The sequence below is a fragment of the Anneissia japonica genome, unplaced genomic scaffold (genome assembly GCF_011630105.1).
Source record: "Anneissia japonica isolate Jap-2015-1 unplaced genomic scaffold, ASM1163010v1 scaffold694_len1028156_cov167, whole genome shotgun sequence".
NCBI classification, from domain to species: Eukaryota; Metazoa; Echinodermata; class Crinoidea; order Comatulida; family Comatulidae; genus Anneissia; species Anneissia japonica.
Genome location: NW_022727885.1, coordinates 220,201 through 243,971, shown reverse-complemented (window position 1 = coordinate 243,971; position 23,771 = coordinate 220,201). Strand labels below are relative to the sequence as shown.

The window sequence follows — 23,771 nt, the reverse complement described above, 5'->3', positions numbered from 1 at the left end:
TTTCATTCAGTAGCAATCTTCAGGAGTGAGTGGATAGGAAGCTAATGGAGGTATATATGAGGTTTAGCAGGTGTATATGCTAATTGTGTTACGTATTCTTGAGTAGGATTTGTTTCTGTGTCTGAATTTTGAAAGCAGCTCTGTTCTTTTGTTTAAAGTTGATGGTTTGTTTGAATAAATTATGTGAAATTTCTCTGTAAGGCAGAGATCGCAGCGTTTTGTTTGTGTACTGTATGGCGTAGCTTTGTCAATTATGGACCATTAAATGTTGAATTGGGTGTTGCTATCTTTAAGTTTGCATACATGTTTTGATAATTTGGTGCTTTTCTTATGCTTCGGAGAGCTAAATGTGTGCTTAATTTTGTAAATCTGGTTTTGAAAGTGTTGTCTGTGAGTCCGATGTACTCTTTGAAGTCATAATTTGTGATTACGGTGGCTTTGTAGTTAATTGAAGATGCGAGGCAGTTTCCTGAGAGGGGGCATTCATCTTTCTTTTGGCAGTTGCATGTATTAGATGGTTCATGTGGTTTGGTGCAAAGAATTCTGCTGTTGTGGGACTGAATGATGTTTCCCATGTATCTAGAGCAGCTACAGCTAACTTTGACATTATTTTTGTTGAATAGCTTTTGAAGTGTACTGCCTACAGAAGAGTGTTTTTTTAACCAAGTTCAGGAAGGAACTGTCGATGTCGGTTTTCACAGCTTTGTTGAATGGAGGGTTGAACCAGATGATGTTTCGTTTTTTAGGCTTGTTGCTTCCAGGTGATGGTTTAAAACTCATTTTGTGCTGGAAGCCGCTCTCCTTTAATGCTTTTTCGTAGTCGGGAGCAGCCTTGAGAAATGTCTTGGAATCAGAGATGCTAGATATTCGTTGAATAATTTATATAGGTATTTGTTTTAAGATGGTTGGGGGATGGTTATAGCGTGAGTCGACGTACAATAACTGGTTATTCGCCTTGGTAAACGGTTGGTAGGTAGTGTTATAGGTCCAGTGTAACATCGAGGAAGTTAGTGATTTTGATGTTTGCATGTATGTGATGCGAAGATCAAAGGAGTGAAAGATGGATGTTATTTCCTTTTTCATCTTCTCACACAGTCTTGGTGATGTGCTCTTCATGATTGCGAGGCCGTCGTCCCGGTATAGGCCGATGTTGTTTTTGCCAAGGTTCTTTGCAAGTGATGACAGAATGAAAGAGCCGACAAGTTCACATACTTCTGCCCCGTCGAAGCTGCCCATGGTGACGTCAAACATGTCGTTGGAGCTTTTCTTTTTCCATGTCGAATCGCTGTCAAATATCATGGAATTACGTGCTTGCATGATTATGTTTATTTCTTCTAACCAAACCAAATCTAACCAATCAAACAAACAAACCAATTTCCAGTCACTGTATTACGACTTTTTCAGTAAAGTTTCCTCCACCAGTCGAAGATTCTCCAACAGTGTCTCTGTCATAGATGTCTCTCTTTCATGCCGTGTGTTGCTTCTTTTTATGTTTAAAATGTTTACTCCCTTCAGTGGCGGACCCAGAAATTCGAAATTGAAAGGGCCCAGAAAGGCATTGTAAAGGTGGAGAGTCCAGATCACTTCAGCCCCACCACGGTTAGGGATGAGGCTTACAATTTGATGTCTATGGCACTAGATGGCCGGAAATGGCACTCTCAGAGTTAAATTTGTTCGATGATGCGCATCAACCTACGGGGTCATCCCACATTTGTTCTTCCAAAATCAAATCATTGCCTATAAACTGCAGTAAATTGTAAGGATTGTTTGAAACATTCGAAAAGAGACATTCGACAATAACACTAATGGCTATATAAAATACTGGAGAATTTTCAGTATACTCGATTGTAAAAGAAGTATTCATTTAAAATCAATTGTTTTCTTTCAAGTATTGTAGCGTATGAGTGTTTTTTATCTATCATAAACAGCTGGTAAATCAAAGCTCCATTTGTCCAGCTGCTTTTTGACGTTTGCTTTTGTAAATACAAACACATTCCTAATGAAAGATGGTCAATGTAAATGATTCCAGAACCAAGGACAATATTTCAAAAAAATTGTCTCAATGCCATAAACAATTATTAATATAATTCCACAGATCGTATGCTTCTTTACATTCATAAAACAGAAGTGTATCATCTTCAACAACCTTAAACCTTGGACATGTATTAATTTGCATATATTTTATAGTTCATCTGTTTGAGATTGTGGTGCTAGCGGGGGTGCCGGGGTACAGGGCCCCCCGTCAAGGAATAAAACCACAATTCGTCGGGGAAATAAACAAATTATGTGTTTGTATTTTCTACATAAATTAGTAGACAAAATCGATTGTCATATTTTTCAGGGGCTTTGCCACCTGGAAAACTTTTGAGAGATTTTGAGCCCAACCCACTTTTTTTCATCGGGGACATCGGCCCCCCCCCCCAAATCCTGGAGCCACCACAGCTTGTTTAATGACCAGGTTTAAGGCCTGTTTATACTTGCAACGATTAAAAGCTGAAAAGCAATTGTTCATATAGAAAATAAAAAATAAGAGAAGTTTTTACAATAGGACGATTCGATAACGATTTATCGTGTATACGATGACAAAAGAGTTCGACAAATCAATTCAAATTCATGCTGCACCAATTGTTTACTTTGTTTTTTTGTTTTGTTTTATATTTTTAGTTTTTGATAAAATAATATTTTTCCTTTCCTGCGGACTAAATGCCATCAATAGATTGGAAGAAATTGATATTCAATTTGATTTTTTATTTATCGATGCTAACAGCGTATTTGAGTTAATAAATTCGTATGTACCTGTCTCTTATACACATCTAGATGTGTATAAGAGACAGGTACTCTGCTACATTCATCTGGATATTTACCTCTACCCTGTAGACGGGTTTGGGTATATTTGATAACATAGTCTTGTAAAAAGAATCTGCGAAACATCACAGCGTTTCTTAATTATGCAATTAGATGGTTTATAGAATGTATTATGTAATATTTTATTGATTGTTTGCAATAAAAGAAGAAAGTGAGAAAAGTGAAATAACACAGAAAAAAGAATGAATAAATGTTGACTGTTAAAAAATAAAATAAAATATACATTTCTAGAAAACCAATCAATTGGTCTACTTTGGCCTACTGTCCACAGATGGTATATTTATACAGCATCGCAGTATGATGATAATATTCTTTCTTTTTTTATGGAAAAAATAAATGACAAATAAAAAAAAATGATTAAGAGAACCTGGTTTCTAATACACAATAGAATGAAATGTACCGTAGGTGTGATACAAAAACTCCTAGCATTCTAAACCTATTGTAGAGCAACATCAAGACAAACAACGCATTGTGCACCCCAACCTAACCATAACTGTGGGAAAAAGAAAATGTTCATCTTACTCTAGGCTACTGCAATTAAATAACGATCATTTTAAACGAGAGTAAAGAGGAGAGAATAATATTTTCGGAGTTGTTGACCATTACATAGGTTTGGCCCCTGGTTTAATTCCTATGACTCTCTTTGTGTTAGTGCTTCCGGTGTACTGCCTAACTCACAACCAGAAAGACCCTATTAGAATAAGTCTGCGGACTCTAGTAGGCTATCAATTATTAGTATTTTACACCATAGAAAACCATACGATACCACATCGATGAAACTTCAGAGTTAAAAGTTCATACACCATATATGGCCCAGGCTATCATGGCCAATATATTAGGAATAATTGATTCTTTTGCGAATTCATCATTCAATTTATCTTTATATTTTTGTTGTGAAATCTGTTAATAATTTCTTCACAATATCTTTCATCACTTTTGCCAAAACCCAGTCAAGACTCTATGCTCCAAATATGCATAACCAATGAAATGTTCAATATATGTATTTCATTCTCAAGGGTATAGATGATTTAATTCCTAAATTTACATGTCCAATATCTGCTTTTGATAAATTTAAAATGATTTTAAATTTTTAAACAGATGCATAAAAATAAATTGATATGAAAGTTTTGAAAAATAATGCCATTATATGTACATCGTTCACAATATCTAAGTTTGCTGTGACAAATATTATGTAAAGTGCCCATTGTTATAAGTGATACCATATATCATGCCCATATATGGACAAATCTTAAATATTTTACACAGATAATTTCATAGAGTGGACAGCTTTCTTTGTTAATGTATTAGGTTTGCCACTGACTGAGTCCATGGCCAGTATGTGGCAAGTACATCTCCTTTGGAATCTGAATAGAAATTAATTAAAATATACACATGTATACCTAATAAATTGTTACTGTATACTGTTTTACATTTATCCAAAAATTATTGTCATTATTAAGCAGGTTATGTTCACTGGTTAGCAGCATATGTGCCTGTTATGTTATCGCCACATTTTAGAGCTCAATGAGTTCTCTGATGCCCTAATTTAGAAGCAGATTTGCCTCAGAAAATTACCAATAATCCTGTCCTATCAAACATAAATATATTCTTCGGAAAACGTTAAGTGGCACGCTGCGCAAATTATATGTATAACATTTCTAATATGTGTGATGGGAATATGTTTGTGTTAATACTTATATAGGAGGGAGGTAAGCCAATTTGAATCTCAGTGACTCAACAACCGTTATTGGATATTTAATTCCACAAAGATAATAAATGTGAAAATAATGGATTTCCATCTTGAAGTAAATGTATCATTTCTTCCTTCTCCCATACTTTCTGTGCGCAAGGGAATTATGATATCATTCTGTTCCTTTGCTCGATGTACGGTCTTACAGCAAATAATATTATATTATATTATATTATTATATTATTATTATTATATTTATATGCACTCCCTTAAAGACAACGTAGAGAAAGTGTCTGGCAATAGACAATCCGAAAATTTCCAACAAACTAGGTCTATACGATATAATATGATATATTGTTTTAGTTTGTAATTTAAAAGACACTTTAAAATGTCTTGTGCCTTTTTTCTTTAAGTGGCTTACCTATGTTAGTACCGTATGCTTTTAACGTAATTGTGTATCATTTACATGTTCAACTTGCATTTGATTCCTTGAATAAGATTACAATAAATTCGATCGTATTTTGTTACATTGCAAAGTTTTGTTTTTCCTTCTCTTTCAACAGGATCTATCATTCTATCAATTTGTATCGATTACGGTAAAGTCTATTATTATTTTTTTGTATACAATTTATAATCTTATATGTTTCAACGATTATTTTTAAATATTGAGATCAGAAATTGGACCGTACTGAAAATGGTAATAATATGTACCTATAATGTCTGTGCTGAATAAAATTGAAAATACAATATATGTGGCAGTAACAGGGACGATGTATATGTTAATGGTGACAAATGAGTTTTGAGTAATTTCTTTAAATGAGGCAACCGAAGAACAAAAACTGAGTGTATGTAGAGAGTGAATTCAAAAGAGTTGCATGCAATGCTGCAAAGAAAGTGGAAAAGCTATTCATAAGATAGACTTCATCATCAACTTTACTATTTTTACATGAGGTTACATTCTATTTTCGACTTCAGTCTTTTTTCGAGTGCATTTTACTAAAATATTCTTAAATAGTTAAATATAGTTATTCTATCAAAGTCGCCGGTTGAGTCGTCGAAGTTCACTGAACATCTAAAAGTAAATTTCTTAAAATACGACAATGTGTACGACATTGGAAAACATTATTTACAACACAATAAATATCACTTTAATATGTGAATTAACAGTATGATCACAATCCAACTGTGGCGATCATCATTTTAATAAATCAAGCGCGCTTCTGTGTATGTTTTACGTAATTGAATCCTAAAATAACAGTATACTTCTGTTTGTGAGTACAACCTGAATGTTACAGCGTTTGCTCAGTAAATCAAAATGTTAATCAAAGCGGCAATAATTGGCATCACTTCTAGTTACCGCATCCACACAGAATGATAATCACCTCAGCTTACCAAAAGTGCGTTTCCACGCCTTCATCAGCAGCTTCAAAGTTTTAATCACGTGACACTGTCCAAAATGGGTTGATACATATTTACATAAACTTGGAATCATGTCAATCGGTGATTGACTTGATTTACATATAGTAGTTAAGGCACATGAAGTAATGATTGTCAATTAACAAAAAAAAAAAAAAAAAAAAAAAAAATACAGTTACTGTTACCTGTTACTACATTAACTTACTTTAATAATGCAACAGAAAATATATACATAATTGTTGGAGGAAACATTTGTTCCCATCGATATTTTAACAGGTCGAATACATTTGACTGCTGTTCAGTTGTTCTAATAATGTATAGGCCAAACTGCGATTTTCTCAACTCAAGGTAGGCCTAGGTTTCCAAATAGGTATTTCCCCTATAGCAAATTAGTTACCTAGATAAGATTTACGTATTTGCAAAAATTATTAAAATAATGAACGGTACAAACTTATCCACTTCACAATTAATGTTTTTTTAGAACTCCGTTTCATCTAATTTCCGTAGATGTGGGATGATATTTCTTTTTTATTACTTTTTGCTTTTTGGAGATTTTTTTTTTGTATTTTTTGTTTGTTTTTTGTATTTCTTTTTAAAATGTTATGTTAATATAATGCTGTTCTTAACGCAGTACCTTTACAACAAAAATGTCAAAGAATGTACTTAGGTACATTGCTTTGTGAATATTAGAAATAAGTAAATGTTATTGTATTGTTTGTTGTTAAGCATTATGTATTACTAACTTATATTAAAAAGTTATGTCTATATTTAAAATGTTATAATATTTTGTCTGACTTTAATCTGCTCTCTATTGCCAGTGGAGAATAATTTATGTTTATTCAGACAATAAAATATTCGTGCATCCTTGTATGTGGAAACTTGATTAAGGGAACAGTCAAAGTGTTGTGCTCTCCAACAAAAACACAAAGTTTCTAATAATTAAATTAAAGGACATTTACTTCTCACCCTAGAAACAATCCTAGTTTACAAATGAACTTGATTAGATAGAGAGCCAAAATGTTAATATAAAATATTTTATAGCAATATAGATGCAAGTACAATGATTTTGACATTGTCATAATTATGTTTTCATTAGCAAAGTATAAACTCGCCAAGGTCAATAAATAGTTAATAAATCTTTCGAAATAGACGACTACTGGCAAAGAAACTATGTAGACATGTCATGAATAACCATATAACAATTATACGGTGACCTCATTAGCATTATTAGCTCCTAGGGCGAACAAGTAGTAAGTTTCTTATCACTAAACATAAGGGAGTTTACCAAACAAACCATGAAGCAGACACGCCAAGAATAATGATTAAAATTTCCTAGAGAATGTGGGCCGGCGCCGTATTCCCTACGAACCGAACCTGCGGCGGTGTGTATGGGGCGGGGATCTCAATAACACCGGTGGACATGTCAGAGACCTTCACGCAGTTCTAAACATAGCTTCTGTCTATTATTTTCCAGGTTGAATTAAGAACTTCAGTTGCTTTGAGGAAAAACGACTTGAGTACTCCGTCAGTAGTTGATATGTTTATGTATTAAACATGCACGAATAACACACCTAATTTTAGTTATATGGTTACCATATTGTCAGCAAGTCGTCTCACCACGTGATTTAAAGCATGCAACAATTTAAACAAACTTAACATCATTAATGTGCAACTGTGACGTAACACGTTGGATCTCATACATTATTTTATAGTTGTTGAATAATATATGAAATTTCCAAATCTGTTTTAATTAATGGAAACTTTAGATCATGTAACTGATAAATGCTGTGCAGAAATAAACAAACATAAATATGGAATTAACATCCATCTAGGCCTCTCACAACACGGTCTTTCTAAGAATATATACTAATCTTCAGACTAGGATTTATTTATAATCAGATATTTATGTATATATATATATATGTTGTTGTTCCATCATAGTTGCTTTACTGGCTCCCCATTGGAAAACGGATCATATATAAAGTTAACTAACGTCGAAACATCACCCCTGTTACTCTCTGGTCACGTCACAAATGACGTCATGCGTATACAGGTAGGATCCCAGCTGTTACTCACTTGAATATGGGGTGTGGAAGGGAAGGGAGTCTGAAATGATACTGAGTTGTACTGTACACATCCATTACTAAAGTCATGTTTAAACGTCAATAGAAACATCTCCATGGAGAAAAATTCAATAATGCTGTACTGTACAACTGCTGTCTCTTATACACATAGTCTACTTATATGTAAAAAATACATATAATATTTTTTCTCCCCCCCCCCGCTGGCGCCCCCCCCCCCCCCTGGCGCCACCCCTGCGGAACACATTAAAAATTCTCATTCAATTCTCACATTCAAATCACTGCTAAAAACATCTCTTCGCTGAAAGTTTCGAAAGTTGCCTCTAAATTCCTTCTAAATTTCATTGTTCTTTCTTTCTTGTTTTGTTTTTTTTTTGAATGAAAGGTAAGTTAAACATAAGAAAGCAAAAGGAAAGAAATGATATGGAATCATATGAAAGGAAAAGGAAAGAAAACATAAGAAAGATAACGGTAAGAATGATAAAGAACATAAGAAAGGAAAGGAAAGAAATGAATTTGGAATCATAAGAAGGTAAATGGAAAGAAATATAAGAAAGTAAAAGGAAAGGAAAGATAAACTAAGAATTAAAAGGGAAAACTAAAGATAAGGAAACATGAGAAGAGAAAAGAAAGGAAAGACAGACATAGAAAAATTAGAAAGGAAAAGGAAATAAATGATAAGAAATATCTGAATGAAATATGAAAGACAGATATGAATTATAAGAAAGAAAATGAAAGAAAGATAAGGAATATAAGTAAGGAATGTGAAAGATAAGATAAGGAAACATAAGAAAGGACAAGAAAAGTAAAGATCAGGAACATCTGAAGGGAAAGGAAGAAAGACAAGAAGCAAAAGGGAAAGAAAAACGAAAGTCTTTAGGATGAATAGGAAAGTAACTGGCCTTGAAATAATACCAATTACATTGCATTCATTTATTGATAACCATCAAACCAATCATTTGAACTTAATTAAACTAAACTAAAACCAAATATTTGATATTTTTTTTTTTTTTTTTTTGGTACTTCTGCATTTGTTTTGGTGTTTTTCTTCTCTGTTGTTGTTAAGCGCCTCGAGGTAACTCCAGAATTATTATTATTATTATTATTATTATTATTATTATTATTATTATTATATTGCAGTAATTGAAAGGCGTAGGACGTGATGTTAGCGATTAAAAGTACAGTCTGAGGGGTGCTTCACAGACCCATATTAATTCCTACATACATTTCAATCACATTATACCACATTCAGTTATCCAATATTTGCATTTTCTCTTAATTGGCACTCAAAATATTCTATTCGACATTGTTCAAATCAGAAAATATCTACTTGAATGGTCGATTCATCGTTTAATCCGTAAACAGGGTCAAAATTCAAGAGTGAATGTTATAATAACATCAGAGTGAATAGGATGCAGAGTGGATGTTATTGCGTATTATTTGGCTGTTTGTCACTCAATTTAATTACACGATGGTCAATCACCTCCGTGCGAATCTATATAAAACTGAAGACAAAATGAACTGTACTACTAGAACTGAAATATTTATCCCCTTCACAATTTCTCCCTGAAAAAAAAAACCCCACCTACATATTGGTAGATTGTAACATCGGTTATGTTTGTTCGTCTGGCTTACTAACAGTACCAATAGGAAGAGTGAAGACGTCACGCGTAACGTAACTCTGGTTATGCGGTTATCAATCGGTACGATGGATACACGGCGAACTGTTTCTTGTTTCTTTAAAAATGTTTCTTGTTTCTTTAAAAATGTTGTGGTTTTGGAAGCTGAGTTCGACATTAGAAAACATAGCCTACGTGAAGTCATATTATAGTAGCTCGATGCCTATCAAATAAGTAATAAAAAATCGCCATAATTCGTCAAATATCTGTGGCTTCCAGGTGGCTTCGCCTCCTCGACCCCCAACTGGGCCCTAGGCGGTTCCCTGGCGCCAGCCAAGTGAGACTCGATTCGCTCCACTAGCCACCCCCCTCGGGGCATTTAGCCCCTTTATCGGGCAGGTCCTGGTGCCATCACTGCAATGGACTAGTAACAGCTCTCATTAACAGGCTCATACCGCTGCATTGCAAGCCCTGTTCTGATTGGTCAATTGTTAAGTTTTGATATACACCCCGGAAAGGTCCACGCTATGCAGCATTTTCTGATATTTGTGTCTTCTATAAACCGAAAACCATACTTACAAAAACGACAAGAATAAATTTGCATATAATCTTTATTAATTTACACCTAATATTAACCTACTGGATTTACACATATCTTTGTTTCTAAAATAATTGCACACTTTTCAGTTGCAAAAATTGGGGTTAAACAAGAAAAAAAAAAAAAACATTCTTTAAAAATATTTATCGAAATCACATGATGCGATTTCAATGCAACCATTTATAAAATCAAAAACTTGTAACTACGTTATGTATATAAAGTGACTTTATACGCCATAAAGCATACATTGCACCAGTGGTGGCGTTACACGGTTAGCTGGGTGGTTTCACCCAACACATGTAGTTGGTGGGCTAACACTTCTCATGTAGGGTTAGCCCATGTACCATTAATTTCCCAAAACGTTTTGACCCAGTAACAGACCGGCTTTGGGCAAGGCATGAATCACCAGCTAGTTGTTGTTTATCAGGACATGACTGGCTATTTTGGGATTTCGCAAGAAATTATGGAGATTACATTATAAAAATACCCAACAAATTAGTCTCTCAAAGAGTAAAAACGGGGACCTCTGGCTTCTGGACACCAGCCCTCATTCTGTTCACTTACCCAACCGTGTTGCACTAAAATACTGTACCAGGAGGGGAAAAACGGTCAAGGAAAATGATAATAAACAAAGGGGGTGGGGGAACCCCGGGATGGAGAAAAGGGGAATGGAAAAAACTGGATGGTGTAAAAAGGGATAGGATGGAAAGCTCCCCCACCGCCATCTTGAAAATGTCCGAAGCAAAAAAAAATCATGCTCAAGTATAACCTCATTTCCACATATTTTGCATTCTAGCACCATTCGCTTAACCATCGATTCCACCACTTTACCTTCGACCCCCACCCATTGCAGTCTCCTAGATCCGTCACTGAAACAAAATATTATTCTCGACAGAGAAGTGCACCCGAGTTCGGTGCAGTTCTTGCCCAGAAACTATTGTATCTAAAATGTGTTATATAAATTTGACAGCAATACCTTGATAAACGTCTGCTTTTTTCATCTTAAATATTATATTCTGGTGAATAAACAAACATACAGGGAAATAATATTCAAAAATGCAGTTTTGAAATGTTTGGGGTACAGAATGTCAGAACCCGGGTGTTTTCACCATTGGCAAAAACTGGTTCCTAAGTACAGAACACCTTGCAATACGAAAGATCAGTATAAATAGGTTTTATAATTTTTTTTTGCTGGACAGCATTTGTGATATGGACCCTGTAGAAAGAAACAGACCATATAACATAAACAGTGTTGGCTCAAACGGGGGAGGAGAGGGTGCCTAAAATAGTGAAGAAAAAAAGAAAATTATATTTAAATTTAAATCTTGGGAGTGCTATTTCTGGCCATTTAGTGGTGCCATAATCATATGTTTTTTAACCTCAGCCCCCAACCATAGTGGGAGTTGAGGTGGTCTACACCCTCCATCTTTGAAGATCCCTCCCTGGGCCCCCTCTATTTCGAATTCATGGATCCGCTACTGATAATTAACTACAAACTGTAGGCCTATACTCTACATTACATAAAATTTACTTGTGTCCAGATAAAAAGGAATACACAAATCAAAAGGACCAATAGGAAATTATTACATTATGGGTACTTGTTACTACTACTTCTCATATAAGCTAGGCCTGGATTAATGCAGCTTTAAAGAATAATTCAGCAGTTTGTACTATATCATTCAGGCAAGGGATGATGATTTTGCTAGGTAAAGTACAGCAATCCAGGCCTGCATTTGTAAATGAATGAACATATACAGATAAAAATACTGTTACTGAGCACAGGAAATGTACATACAGTATAACATAGACGTTTTAACAAACTCATGCAATAATGGGTGGGATAATTTCATATTATAGCACTGTCCTTGTCATGGAAATATCAGAACACTGAATATAATTAATTGAATAAAAACAATGACTGATACCTTCAAATGTGCTTTGATAAACAAGATTTTTATTTTTGTGGGCCACAGCACATTTGCAGTTTGGACCACATGTGGTGTAGATGGACATCCCAGGCTGTGTCAGATTATATATACACTGGGTAACAGACATTAATTCACAACCCAGACAACTAAAAACAAGGTAATTTTGAAACTGGGCTTTGATATCAACGGCAATAAAAAAAAAAGTTGCAGGTATTCTGGCTAGATCTTTCTTTCTTTTACAATGATTAAAAGCTGCAACAAAATTTCTGCCCAGTTTTATGTAAAGATTCTCTCCAGAAACTTGCTTGTATACAAACAAAAGAAATACATTAAGGTGCAAGGTGCACGCACCAGAGTTTAGTGCAGTTCCTTCCATGAGTCTTATGCCATTTGCAATGTTGTTGACACTTAAACTGTAAACATTTACTTAAAATGTCACAATACTGTTGACACTTAAACTGTAATTTGTCACCAAAGGTTCTAAAATCTATGCAAGTATTTATTTTAACTACAATACATCAAACAATAGAACCAGATATTACGAATGTCATGGTTTCAAAAAGTCTGGTTCCAAAATCTTCACTGGCCTACACACAGCTTCAGAAATGCCTACTGTGCACTTCAATATGATTCAATCTGTGCTAACACATAAAATCAAATTAATATAGTATGTGCTGAACTTCTCACAGACTGACCAATGATCATACTGCAAATCAGATTACCCTAGGCTAGGTGCATGATTTAATTTTGACAGCCTGCATGTGTTGTAACTACCATAGATCTTCTGGTATAAGCATACCCCAAACACCCCCTTGAAAACAAAATTTGGCAGGTTGTTTTGGTGCGGGCTTATAGCTGAGGATCGCCTTTCACAAAAAAAAAATTACTAATAAAAATTGAAATTTTAAAACACTAATCAAAAAGCAATATTTCATTACTGCATGCCTAATTCAAGGCAAAACTGATTTTTTTTTTTCTTTCAAAATATTTGTCAGTTGAGCTCTTATTTCAAAACACACCCTGGAATTTTTCCAGAAGGAAGACTGGTACTTGAAATTGGGTGTAAAGTAAGGGGTGGGATCATACCAGAGGTAGGTTTATACCCCAGGAACGACGGTAATGGTCTTGCACTAGTATACTGTATATGCCCTATGAGGTAGACACAGTTTATCTTGCAGACAGCTTTTACCGAAAGCTTGGTCTGCAATAATTTAATCGATGTAAGCGTCTCTTTTTCACAGTCCCTTTCTTCTGGTTGTCATTGTCTTCATCATTACTATCGTCATCTGAGTCGCTATCACCAAGTTCTCGTTCACGTACATCTCTATCATAAGGTTTTTGCCCTCGATATTCCCAAAATCCATGTGTAGCATCCCACTGTAAAATAAAAATGAGAAACATAATTGCATTTTTTAAATGCCCTATTAGAAAATATCTGGTGCTAATATCATTTTGATAATGACTACTAAAGGCCTGTTTAATCTTCAACGATAATGATAACGACAAAAAAGCTAAAAAGCAATTGTTCATATAGAAAATAAAAGAAATAAGAAAAGTTTTTACACTAGAAAGATTCGATAATGATTTATCAGTAATGCGATAACAACATATTTTGACAAATCAAATCAGGTGACGTCATAATCATGAAAAAACATTAAACTCGGAGTAGTAGCAACGATTTTATCGTTTTACCATGATTATGACGTCATCTGATTTGATTTGTTAAAATATTTTGTTATCGTATACACGATAAATCGTTATCAAATCGTCCTAGTGTAGAAACTTCACTTATTTCTTTTGTTTTCTATATGAACAAATTGCTTTTTAGCTTCTTTATCGTTATCATTATCGTATAAACAGGCCTTAATGCTACTTACTGACGTAATGATGATGTTGATGACTAATGCTACTTACTGATGTACTGATGGTATTGATAACTAATGCTACTTACTGATGTACTGGTCATGTTGATAAATAAAACTTTTTCCTCATGATGTTGATGACTAATACTACTTGCGGATATACTAAAGGTGTTGATGACTAATGCTACTTACTGATGATATTGATGACTAATGCTACTTACTGTGTACTCATGATTTTGATGACATGGTACTAACTACAGTGACCCATAAAGTGCCACAGCAACAATTTTCGAAATGTCACGACACACTTTCGAAATTCACAGTAACAACTTTCGAAACCACACAACACACTTTAAAAAATCATCGCACACTTTGTAGTAATGCTACTTACTAATGTACAGGTGATTAATAACTAATGCTACTTATTTATGTACTGCTATTGATAATTAATGCTAATTACAGATGTACTGATGATTTTGAGGACTAATGCTCATTACTGATGTACTGTTGATGTTTATGACTAATACTACTTACTAGTGTACTGGTGATGTTGATGACTAACAAAACTTACTGACAATGTTGATGACTAACACTACTGTACAGTACTAAAGATGTTGATGATTAATGCTACTTACTGATGATGTTTATACTTAATACTACTTACTGATACACTGATGATGTTTATAACTAATGCTACTTACTGATGTGATGATGATGTTTAAAATATTACTGATGTACTGATGATGTTGATGGCAAATGCTACTTAATTATGTACTAAAGATGTTGATAACTAATGCTACTGATGTACTTGCAATGTTGATGACTATTTCTGCTTATTGATGTACTGATGATGTTCTAAATGCTACAGATGTTGATAACTAATGTTACTAATGTACTTGCAATGTTGATGACTAATGCTACATATTGATGTACTGGTGATGTTCATAACTAAATGCTACATACTGATATACCGATGAACTGATGATGTTTATAACTATTTTACTTACTAATTGTACTGATGATGTTTATACCTATTTTACTTACTAATTGTACTGATGATGTTGAAGACTAATGATACTTATTGATGAACTGATGAGGTTGATGACAAATGCTACTTACCTATGTACTGGTAATGTTGTTAACTAAATGCTATTTACTGATATACTGATGACATTGTTGTTACTGATATACTTGCAATTTTGATGACTAATGCTTCTTACTGATGTACTGATGATCCTGATAACTAATGCTACTTACTAATGTACTGTTGATGTTGATGGCTAATGCTACTTACTAATGTACTGTTGATGTTCATAGCTAATGCTACTTGGTGATCTACTGATAATGTCTAAATGGTACTTCTGATGTATTGATGATGTTTATAACTACTGTATGTTATACTAAAGATATTGATGATTAATAGGCTACTTGCTAATGACGTTGATTGATAACAAATTCTACTTACTGATGTACTGATGATTTTGATGAATAATAGTACTTAATACTGACATACTGTATTGATGTAATGTATACTTAGATGAGACTTTTTTTATTGCCTTGTTGAGTGAACTTATTCTATTTTTATTTGAATACACCATTATTGGCAGTTGGATGGTAAAGATGGTTTTAAACTGTATGCCTTTACTGATGTATGATGTTGATAACTAATGCTACTTACTGATGTACTGATGATGTTGTTATCAAATGGATGCCAGGAAATATCCCTTACACATGCTTCATGTCCTTTCAACTTGGACACAACTTTACCAGTCAGCACATCATATACTAATAGGAAAGAAGTAATCATTATATTCTATTACATTCTATGGAGGTAACGCCTCCAAATGTCAATTGATTAATTAACATTGCAGAATATTCATATTTTATGACTAACAGTGTTAATTAATTGTATTAAACAGTTCCAAAAATCGAGAGGTAAAACTGTACAGGAATACTTTTCCCTCTTTTCTAAAGAAGACTGTACCCCCTGTCCTATTTTCACTGTAATAGGATTTTTTTTCCCTTTTTAATGCAAAGGATGTTGGAGCCTACACTTTGCAGGGGACTGTGTCCATTTCAATGGGAATTTTAATTTTTGATTACAGGAGGGCAAACTTTTTACTACAGGAAGTCAATTGTAATAGGAAACGACGGGATACCACATGGTACTACACTACACTGCATGGTTGGATTGAATTTCTGCGGTGTAATACACACCACGAATAATAACCTACGGAAGTCCTGAGACGTATTTCCAGTGGGGTCCTTTTAGTGGTGAATTGGGCAGTACACCGGGAGACAATCCCCTACTCTTTTCCGAAGAGTGCACTACGTTCTTTAACATGCGCATGGGCAATTTTGCACACGGGACCAACAGCTTAAATGTCTCATCCGAAAGACGATGCGCTTTTGAAACTTGTATCAGCTCTCCAGCTAAAACAGAAGGAGAGCAGTTACAAGAATAGGACCTGAAAATCTTCATGGTTTAGCACACACACAGTGGCTACCACCAGTTTGAATAGAGAAAATTAATAAGACCTCTTCACTACATCATACCTGTGTTCATTTTAAAAGGTGCTACATTTAAGTTCAAAATTACAAAAAATCTGGTACTTACTGACAACAGCTCCAGACGCACATCCGGTGTAGATATATCGCTAAATGTAAAGACAAAAATATAAATAAAACTACATTTGTTTTTATAAGTCAATCACATTCTTCTCCATTTTCCTCCCATTGCACAGGCCTGGATGAGGTTGTCAGACTGAAAATAATACCCAAATAACGTTATTTTGATTGCCAATCCCTAAAATAATGTGGTCTAAAAGCAAAATTTACACTCTCAACATGAAATCTAACATGGCATTTTATTCCAGGACCCTGATCCGAGGCTCTAGTCGGCTTCTTGGTTCAGACATCAGCTTGTCTGACATCAGAACCCCCTGTTGGCAAATATGTGGAGCTGAGTAGCGCACCTAGGGGGTGTGCAGGGATCAGCTTGTATCATCACATTTTGCAAACTAGTGCCCTCTTATGTAATCATAGAGCCTCCCCAACTACCTTCTTTGTGACCCCCATATTTCACCCCCCCCTCCCCCACATTTCCAGATTTCTAAAAATGCCACTGCTGGAGAGCAACCACTGAATAAAGATGTACAGAACAAGGTATTTCATATCAGGATGTAACTATATTAGTCAATAGATAACAATTTTACCTGTCCAGTAGTAAAAGCAGGTGAGAAATAGCAACGAACTAATGTTTGCAACACAGCGTGACCTTTGTATGTCATCAAGGAGGGATCATCTTTTAAATTCTTCTTCCTATTGGCTGATAGAAAAAAAAACACATCAATTTTAAAAATAACAACATTCAATTCTTCCATCTTGTTGACTTCATTAAGCCTGGTTTCCATAGAAATCGCTACACGCTATCGCCGACTCCTTTGGTGACGCTGATTGGTCAGTTGAATCAGGGTGCGTTCCCGATAGCAACAGGAACAGCCACGCATTGCAAGGATTGCAGTGAAAATGCTGTAGCGATAGTGTCCAGATTATCAAATTTTCCTTGACAAAAAACTGTTGCCCATATATAGTCATGATGTGCCTATATATAATCATGATGCCAACCACAATGTTAAAAACAAAAGATCTACCCCGCTTTATAGATACTGTAGCATAAAACCCTGTACAGACTAAGATGAAGATATATTAAAATGTCAAGAAAACCGCTACAGACACAAAGAAGAGTAAGTTTCAATGTTACTGCATTCTGGACATGTTCACATGGTAACAGAACCAACCAACCATGACCTATGTGTAACGTGATAAGGGCTGAACAACATCTATGAAATCTAAAGTATTATGAAGGTCTGCAAAGCCAACCAGAAGAACTGGAGTTAGCCTTCTAGTCCTAGGGTACTGGGTTCATTTCAAGTACTTTTCTCACATTCACAACTAAAAACATCTCCTATCACAAGCCTCAAAAGACATTTGGTTTATAATGCATAGTTCTTCTCCTGTAATTGATGAGATTAGAACATGGGTTCTTTACTCCAAAATACTCCATGGTGGAGTTCAAACTGGAGGTGATGGAAATGAAATAAATAAAAATGCTAGAGATTAGAGTTCACCCTCTGATTCAAAACAGTCTGTGGGACATGAAGATTTGGGGTGGTCTTGAGGTTTTGTCTCCACACAGAGGGTTAGTGTTATAGATCTAAGATTATTTATTTGCTTCAGTGAAAAAGTGGTCTTGAATTAGAGGAGTCTTTGAAGTAGAAGGGTCTCAAACAGGAGGGTGCTCTGTACTTACATCGTCTTGGCACTCGTTGGAACCGGTAGTCCCAGTTTTGTTGTGCAACTGCCTTCTTGGCTAGGTGTATTGTTTCTTTTGAAGCAAACCTTCTCATATCCCACAGCTTTATAGTCTGATCTTTGGAATTTGTAATCAAGTATCTTGAATCACCCTGAAGACAACCAAACTAGATTGATTAACAATATTCATAATTCATAATTTTATTTTCCTCAATAGAGATGGTAGACAACGAAAAGTTTTCCATGTACGTTACCATTTCTAACTATTGAAAAGCAAAATATGTTAACAACCACACCTCTGTGAGTGCTGATGTTCCTATGAGCCATTTTGGTAAAATATTACACTATTTTGTAGTAATATAAATAAGGACACAAACAAAACAGATCCAGACTTTTCTTTAAAGAGAGCACAATATGGGATAGTTAAATACTTGAAAATTTTAAAAAATAGGAAGAATATACATATATTTTTGGAAACGGAGGGCGTAATAAAAATAAAGAAAATCTCCTATTTTTCCCCTGATATTGATATAAATTTCAAGGCAACGGAGGGTGTAATAAAAATAAAGAAAATTTCCTATTTTTCCCCTGATATTTCCAGTTTTTCTTGTTGGTGGATGTGCTAATTGGCCAAAATAAAATGTTATTTCTATTTGAAATTATCAATATTGGAGGGCGGCGAGTTCGGGAAACAAGGTAAAAAAAAAGTTTTGCCTTATGCAGTAGAGCACAAAAAGCAATCGCTGACCAAATTAAGCCTCATTTTTACTGATAATTACTGCATTGCATACATATGATACTTACTTTAGAATCAACGTATGTGAGGCCGTCAGTGTGCCCCGCAAACACCCCAACAGGATTGGGGCAAATCTCGGACAGACAACGGCGGTCCCATACCTTACACATTCCATCATCGGCTCCCGAATATATAATATGAGATGAGTCATCAGCAAAGATGACAGCGCTTAAATCATCCTCATGAGCATCAATCTACACAAATCAAAACATAGCAAATTAAATTTTATTTATTTTATTTTTGTATAAATCTGTATCTCATTAGCCATTCCTGAGTTGTTTTTTTTCCAACACTATTTTTTTTTTGTGTCTTGCAATAATCAGTTGTACAACATGTAACAAATTTGTATCCCCCGAAACCGGGCTTCAATATATCCCTGGTTTAGCCTTGGTAGCTTGTTCGTTAGAAACTTACTGTTCTAGAAACCCACTATAACAAAGACTACATACATATATCACATCAATTTAACATCAATCAATACATAAATACGTTTAAAATCTAAAGTTAAAAAAAAAAAACAGAAATAAGTAATATTGTAGAAATAACAATTAATTAACAATAACTAAAACGTCAATCATGAGGTAGTCATTTTTGCATTAGTAGACGCAACGCAACTAGATGCCGGTAGCACTCACGTTGACTTGATCGCACAACTAATCACAACTGCTAGTGACTACGCATGAAACATTTTGGCCAGAGTATACTTACTTTGAGTATTCTTTCACTCTTTTCTCTGTCATATACATAAATGCACCCATCATTAGCACTGTGAACAATACATACGTAGCCGCAATTAAAAAAAAAACCATTCATTAAATAATATTATTATAATTGACACATTTTACCATTTCATACCTGTTGACTGCAGCATGGTTGTGGTACAGTTTAACAACGATGATACGGGAAGAAAGTAGGTATTGGTTGTGATGGGAGAAAGATGGTACAAGTATACTGTAATACATAGTATATGGGTGAAAATGGTACTGGTATGATACATACAGTATCATTGGGTGAAAGATTATACTGGTTGTAGTATAGCATAGCATGGTTGAAAGTTGGTACTGGTCGCCATGGTTACAAAATGGTACTGGATAGCATCGAGTGAAACACTGCGAAGCTAGATTTTCGCGAAGTGCATGTAAACAACACAATTGAGCGATCTAAAAACTACAAAACAGGACAGAAAGGTCCATAAAGTATACATACGTTTTAATGAAAATGAAAACAATATTTTGTTAAATGGAAGAATGCTAGCTAGCGATTAAAATAATTCGTTTTTTATCGAAGGTAAACTTAGCTAGGGCCTAGAGAATCTACTACTTAGATTGCGATAGAACACGCTGCTGCACTGTCGTTGGTTCGTACTGGTCGGCTAGGTTAGGTAGTGGAAACTCACACCTTTCTGTACAGTAGTTTACAATTTTTTTTGAACGAATACCACTTGGTACTAGAGGTTCGTAAAATACAGTAGATGTTTTGTTAAAAAAGCCTTTCCACCGTGTGACGTCGACGGCCTGAAACTGGCTGGCTGTTTATCTGGCTCTAACTTGGCATCGAACGCAATTAGGGGATTATCGTATCATGTTTCAAGACGGGTATATCCAGATAAAGTTGGACGTGAACCAGGCTAACAAATCCGCATTGCTAATTACTTTTCCAGCAAGTTGTCAATAAATCACATAGGCATACCTATGGTATGACATAGTATAGCTGACCTTGCACTGGCAACAAATTACAGGAATTATAATTATAATCCAATTAAAGAGCAATTAACAGAGAAAGGTCTAATGTCCCAAATGATGGTTAAAAATCAGGAAAATACACCTCATGTATTATTATTATTATTAGTAGTATTATTATTATTATCTGACATTGGCAAGTTCATAGCTGACATTATAGCAAACAACTTGAGAAAAATTGTAATATTAAATATTAAGCATATTTCTAGAAAATACAAACAACTCATACCCAGCAAGAATCTCTCTGTTATCATTGGAAAAATTGACTGTGAACGCACAGAAGTGTGAGTGCTCTTCAGATCGCAGATCCAACGCAGTGTGGGTTTCATAGTCACCATAGATGTTACAAAGATGAACTGAAAGATAAAACACATCATAAACACAGGTTGATACACAGTAACTGTATATTTAGCAGATGGTCCCTAATTAGAATAAGGATAAAAGATAGTTGTTGTATCCTTCCATCTCCGCAACATCAAGGCAGTTAGGCGTTTTTTAAATGAAGATGCTACGTCAAAACTTGTACATGCATTGGTTACATCAAGATTGGATTATTATAATGGAGTCCTTTACGGAATACCATTATCATCAATTAGAAAGCTGCAGCTATTGATGAACATCGCTGCTCGTCTTGTCACTGGGACACCTAAATTCCATCACATCACCCCTACTCTTCGTCGTCTTCATTGGTTGCCAGTGAAACAGCGTATTGAATTCAAAGTACTTTTATATGTTTACGAATCAATTCACAAGTTATCACCACAATACATTTCCGAATTAATTATGGTTCGTTCTGCAACTTGCACTCGTTCCCTCCGGTCAACAACTGACTCAACCAATCTTTATTGTCCATCCTTTCGGTTAAAGTCTTGTGGGGAGTGATCGTTTATGGTTGCTGGGCCCAAGTTGTGGAACTTGTTACCTTTATTTATTCGTGAGTCACCTTCTGTCACCATTTTCAAAGAACGACTTAAGACCCACTTATTCTCGTCCCTTTAGTTTGTTTTTGGAACCAGTGGTCCTTAATTGGAGGTAGACTTTCATTGGCAGGGTCTTAAATTAGAGGGAGACATGCATCATCTTAATTAAACCATTTAAACACATTCATGTACACCACTGTTTACTGCACACTATCTAGTTTTAACATAGTACAAAGACATTAACACTGGGGTAATAATTAAGCTGTTACTGTTTAGCTCATAAAAATGAAATTGTGGTCTTTTGTATGAATGATACTTGGAAATAATTAGAAAAAATGTGATTAGATCAGATGAAGAATAATGAATAATTCTTTTTTGTTTTATAGCATAGCATGAGTGAAAAATGGTACTAGTTGTGGTACAGCATGGCATGGTTGAAAGATGGCAGGGGTCCCAAGTCTCCCGGAACTCCCAGGAGTCTCCCGGAACGCCCAGGAGTCTCCCGGATTCAGGTATGGTCTCCCTCACTCCTGTAAACAAGCAAAAATCTCCTGGAAATTCACTTATCTCCCCAAATTACAAATTTTTTTGTTTTGTTTAGGCCTAAACTTGGTTGCCGATTAATTTTTGCAGTCTGACAGTGCCATTTCCGGCTTCTAAAGGTGCCTATTCTAGAAAAATGTCATCACCTTAGCCCAAACATGGTGGGCATGGCCCTTCGTTTGGTACCTACACTTTTTCCTCATATAATATATAGCACCCCCAATGTCATTAAATGAATCTCCCGGAAATGGGTTCGTCCAACTTGGGACCTCTGAGATGGTACTGGTTGTGGTGGTACATACTGTAGCATGCCATGGTTGAAAGATGGTATTAGTTGTGGTAGATAGCACAGCATGGGTGAAAGATAGTAATGAATGTGGCATAATACAGCATGGCATAGTTGAAAGGTGGTACTAGTTGTGGTATATAGCATATCATGGGCGAAAGGTGGTACTAGTTGTTGTATAGCATAATATGGGTGAAAGATTATACTGGTTGTGGTACAATATAGAATATCATGGGTGAAAGATGGTACTGGTTGTGGTATATTGCATGGCATGGTTGAAAGTTTTTACTGGTGGTAGTATATAGCACAGCACGGTTGAAAGATCTGGGGCGGATTGCTATAAGCGGTCTTTAGACGGTCTTAACGGTTAGCCAGCTATAATCGTGACGTCACTACTGGTCTATGATTATAGACCATTACTATACCGCGGTCTAACCAGTTAGCTGTCTTAAATTTTAAAGCCTACTCGGAGGAGGCTTAAAACGGTCTTAAATCATTTTCATCATGGCGTTCAGCTGATTAATTCAAAAGTGCTGGCAAGACCTAGGCCTAGATTGTCAAGGTCGGAGAATTGAACGACGAATACTCCGCACACTTCTCAGCGTCTGTCTAAATAGGTTTACAGCGTTAAGACTACCAGTTAAGACCGTTTTGTAGCAATCCACCCCAGATGAAGAATAATAAATAAATGTTATTTTTCAATTAACATTAACTGAAAAAATGTCAACATTTCGGAAAATGGTTGCCGCTTGGTGTTGTGGCTGTTCTTGTGAGCGGGTCATACAATGTAAACAAGTGAGAAAATTTGAGTATGAGTTCAGAGTTTTCTTACTTTTATCAGACCAACTGGAGTAAATCAAATAGCACCCATCTGGACTGTAACAAATAATGTATTATTATATTAATGTAAGATTGTACTACTAAATGAAAATTATGAGATAAGGAAAAAAGTTAATCAGGTATAAAGTACATAACCACATTTTTGTAGTTAAACAATTTTAAAGTAAAAAATCTGTGAAGTGTTTAGGATTCACTAACTTTCTTCTATATTGGATTATTTTGACTAATCTTAGGGGTGGATCCAGAGATGTCCAAAAGGGGGGGGGGGGGCGTG

The 23,771-nt window shown here is 35.2% G+C and overlaps 1 protein-coding gene across 1 annotated transcript in view; it reads right to left on the bottom strand.

Moving 5' to 3' along the window:
* Positions 1-10,264: 10,264 nt before the first annotated feature.
* Positions 10,265-23,771, bottom strand: part of LOC117113828 (DDB1- and CUL4-associated factor 11-like) — a 24,069-nt gene continuing 10,562 nt past the window's right edge. The window contains exons 7-15 of the mRNA XM_033257274.1: positions 23,490-23,533; positions 21,138-21,264; positions 19,878-19,935; positions 19,178-19,363; positions 18,372-18,525; positions 17,275-17,387; positions 16,677-16,716; positions 15,738-15,844; positions 10,265-13,574 (exon numbers count right to left, since the gene is read on the bottom strand). Coding sequence (XP_033113165.1) covers positions 13,383-13,574; positions 15,738-15,844; positions 16,677-16,716; positions 17,275-17,387; positions 18,372-18,525; positions 19,178-19,363; positions 19,878-19,935; positions 21,138-21,264; positions 23,490-23,533 — 1,021 coding nt within the window. The 3' untranslated portion in view covers positions 10,265-13,382. The remainder of the gene's footprint in view (positions 13,575-15,737; positions 15,845-16,676; positions 16,717-17,274; positions 17,388-18,371; positions 18,526-19,177; positions 19,364-19,877; positions 19,936-21,137; positions 21,265-23,489; positions 23,534-23,771) is intronic.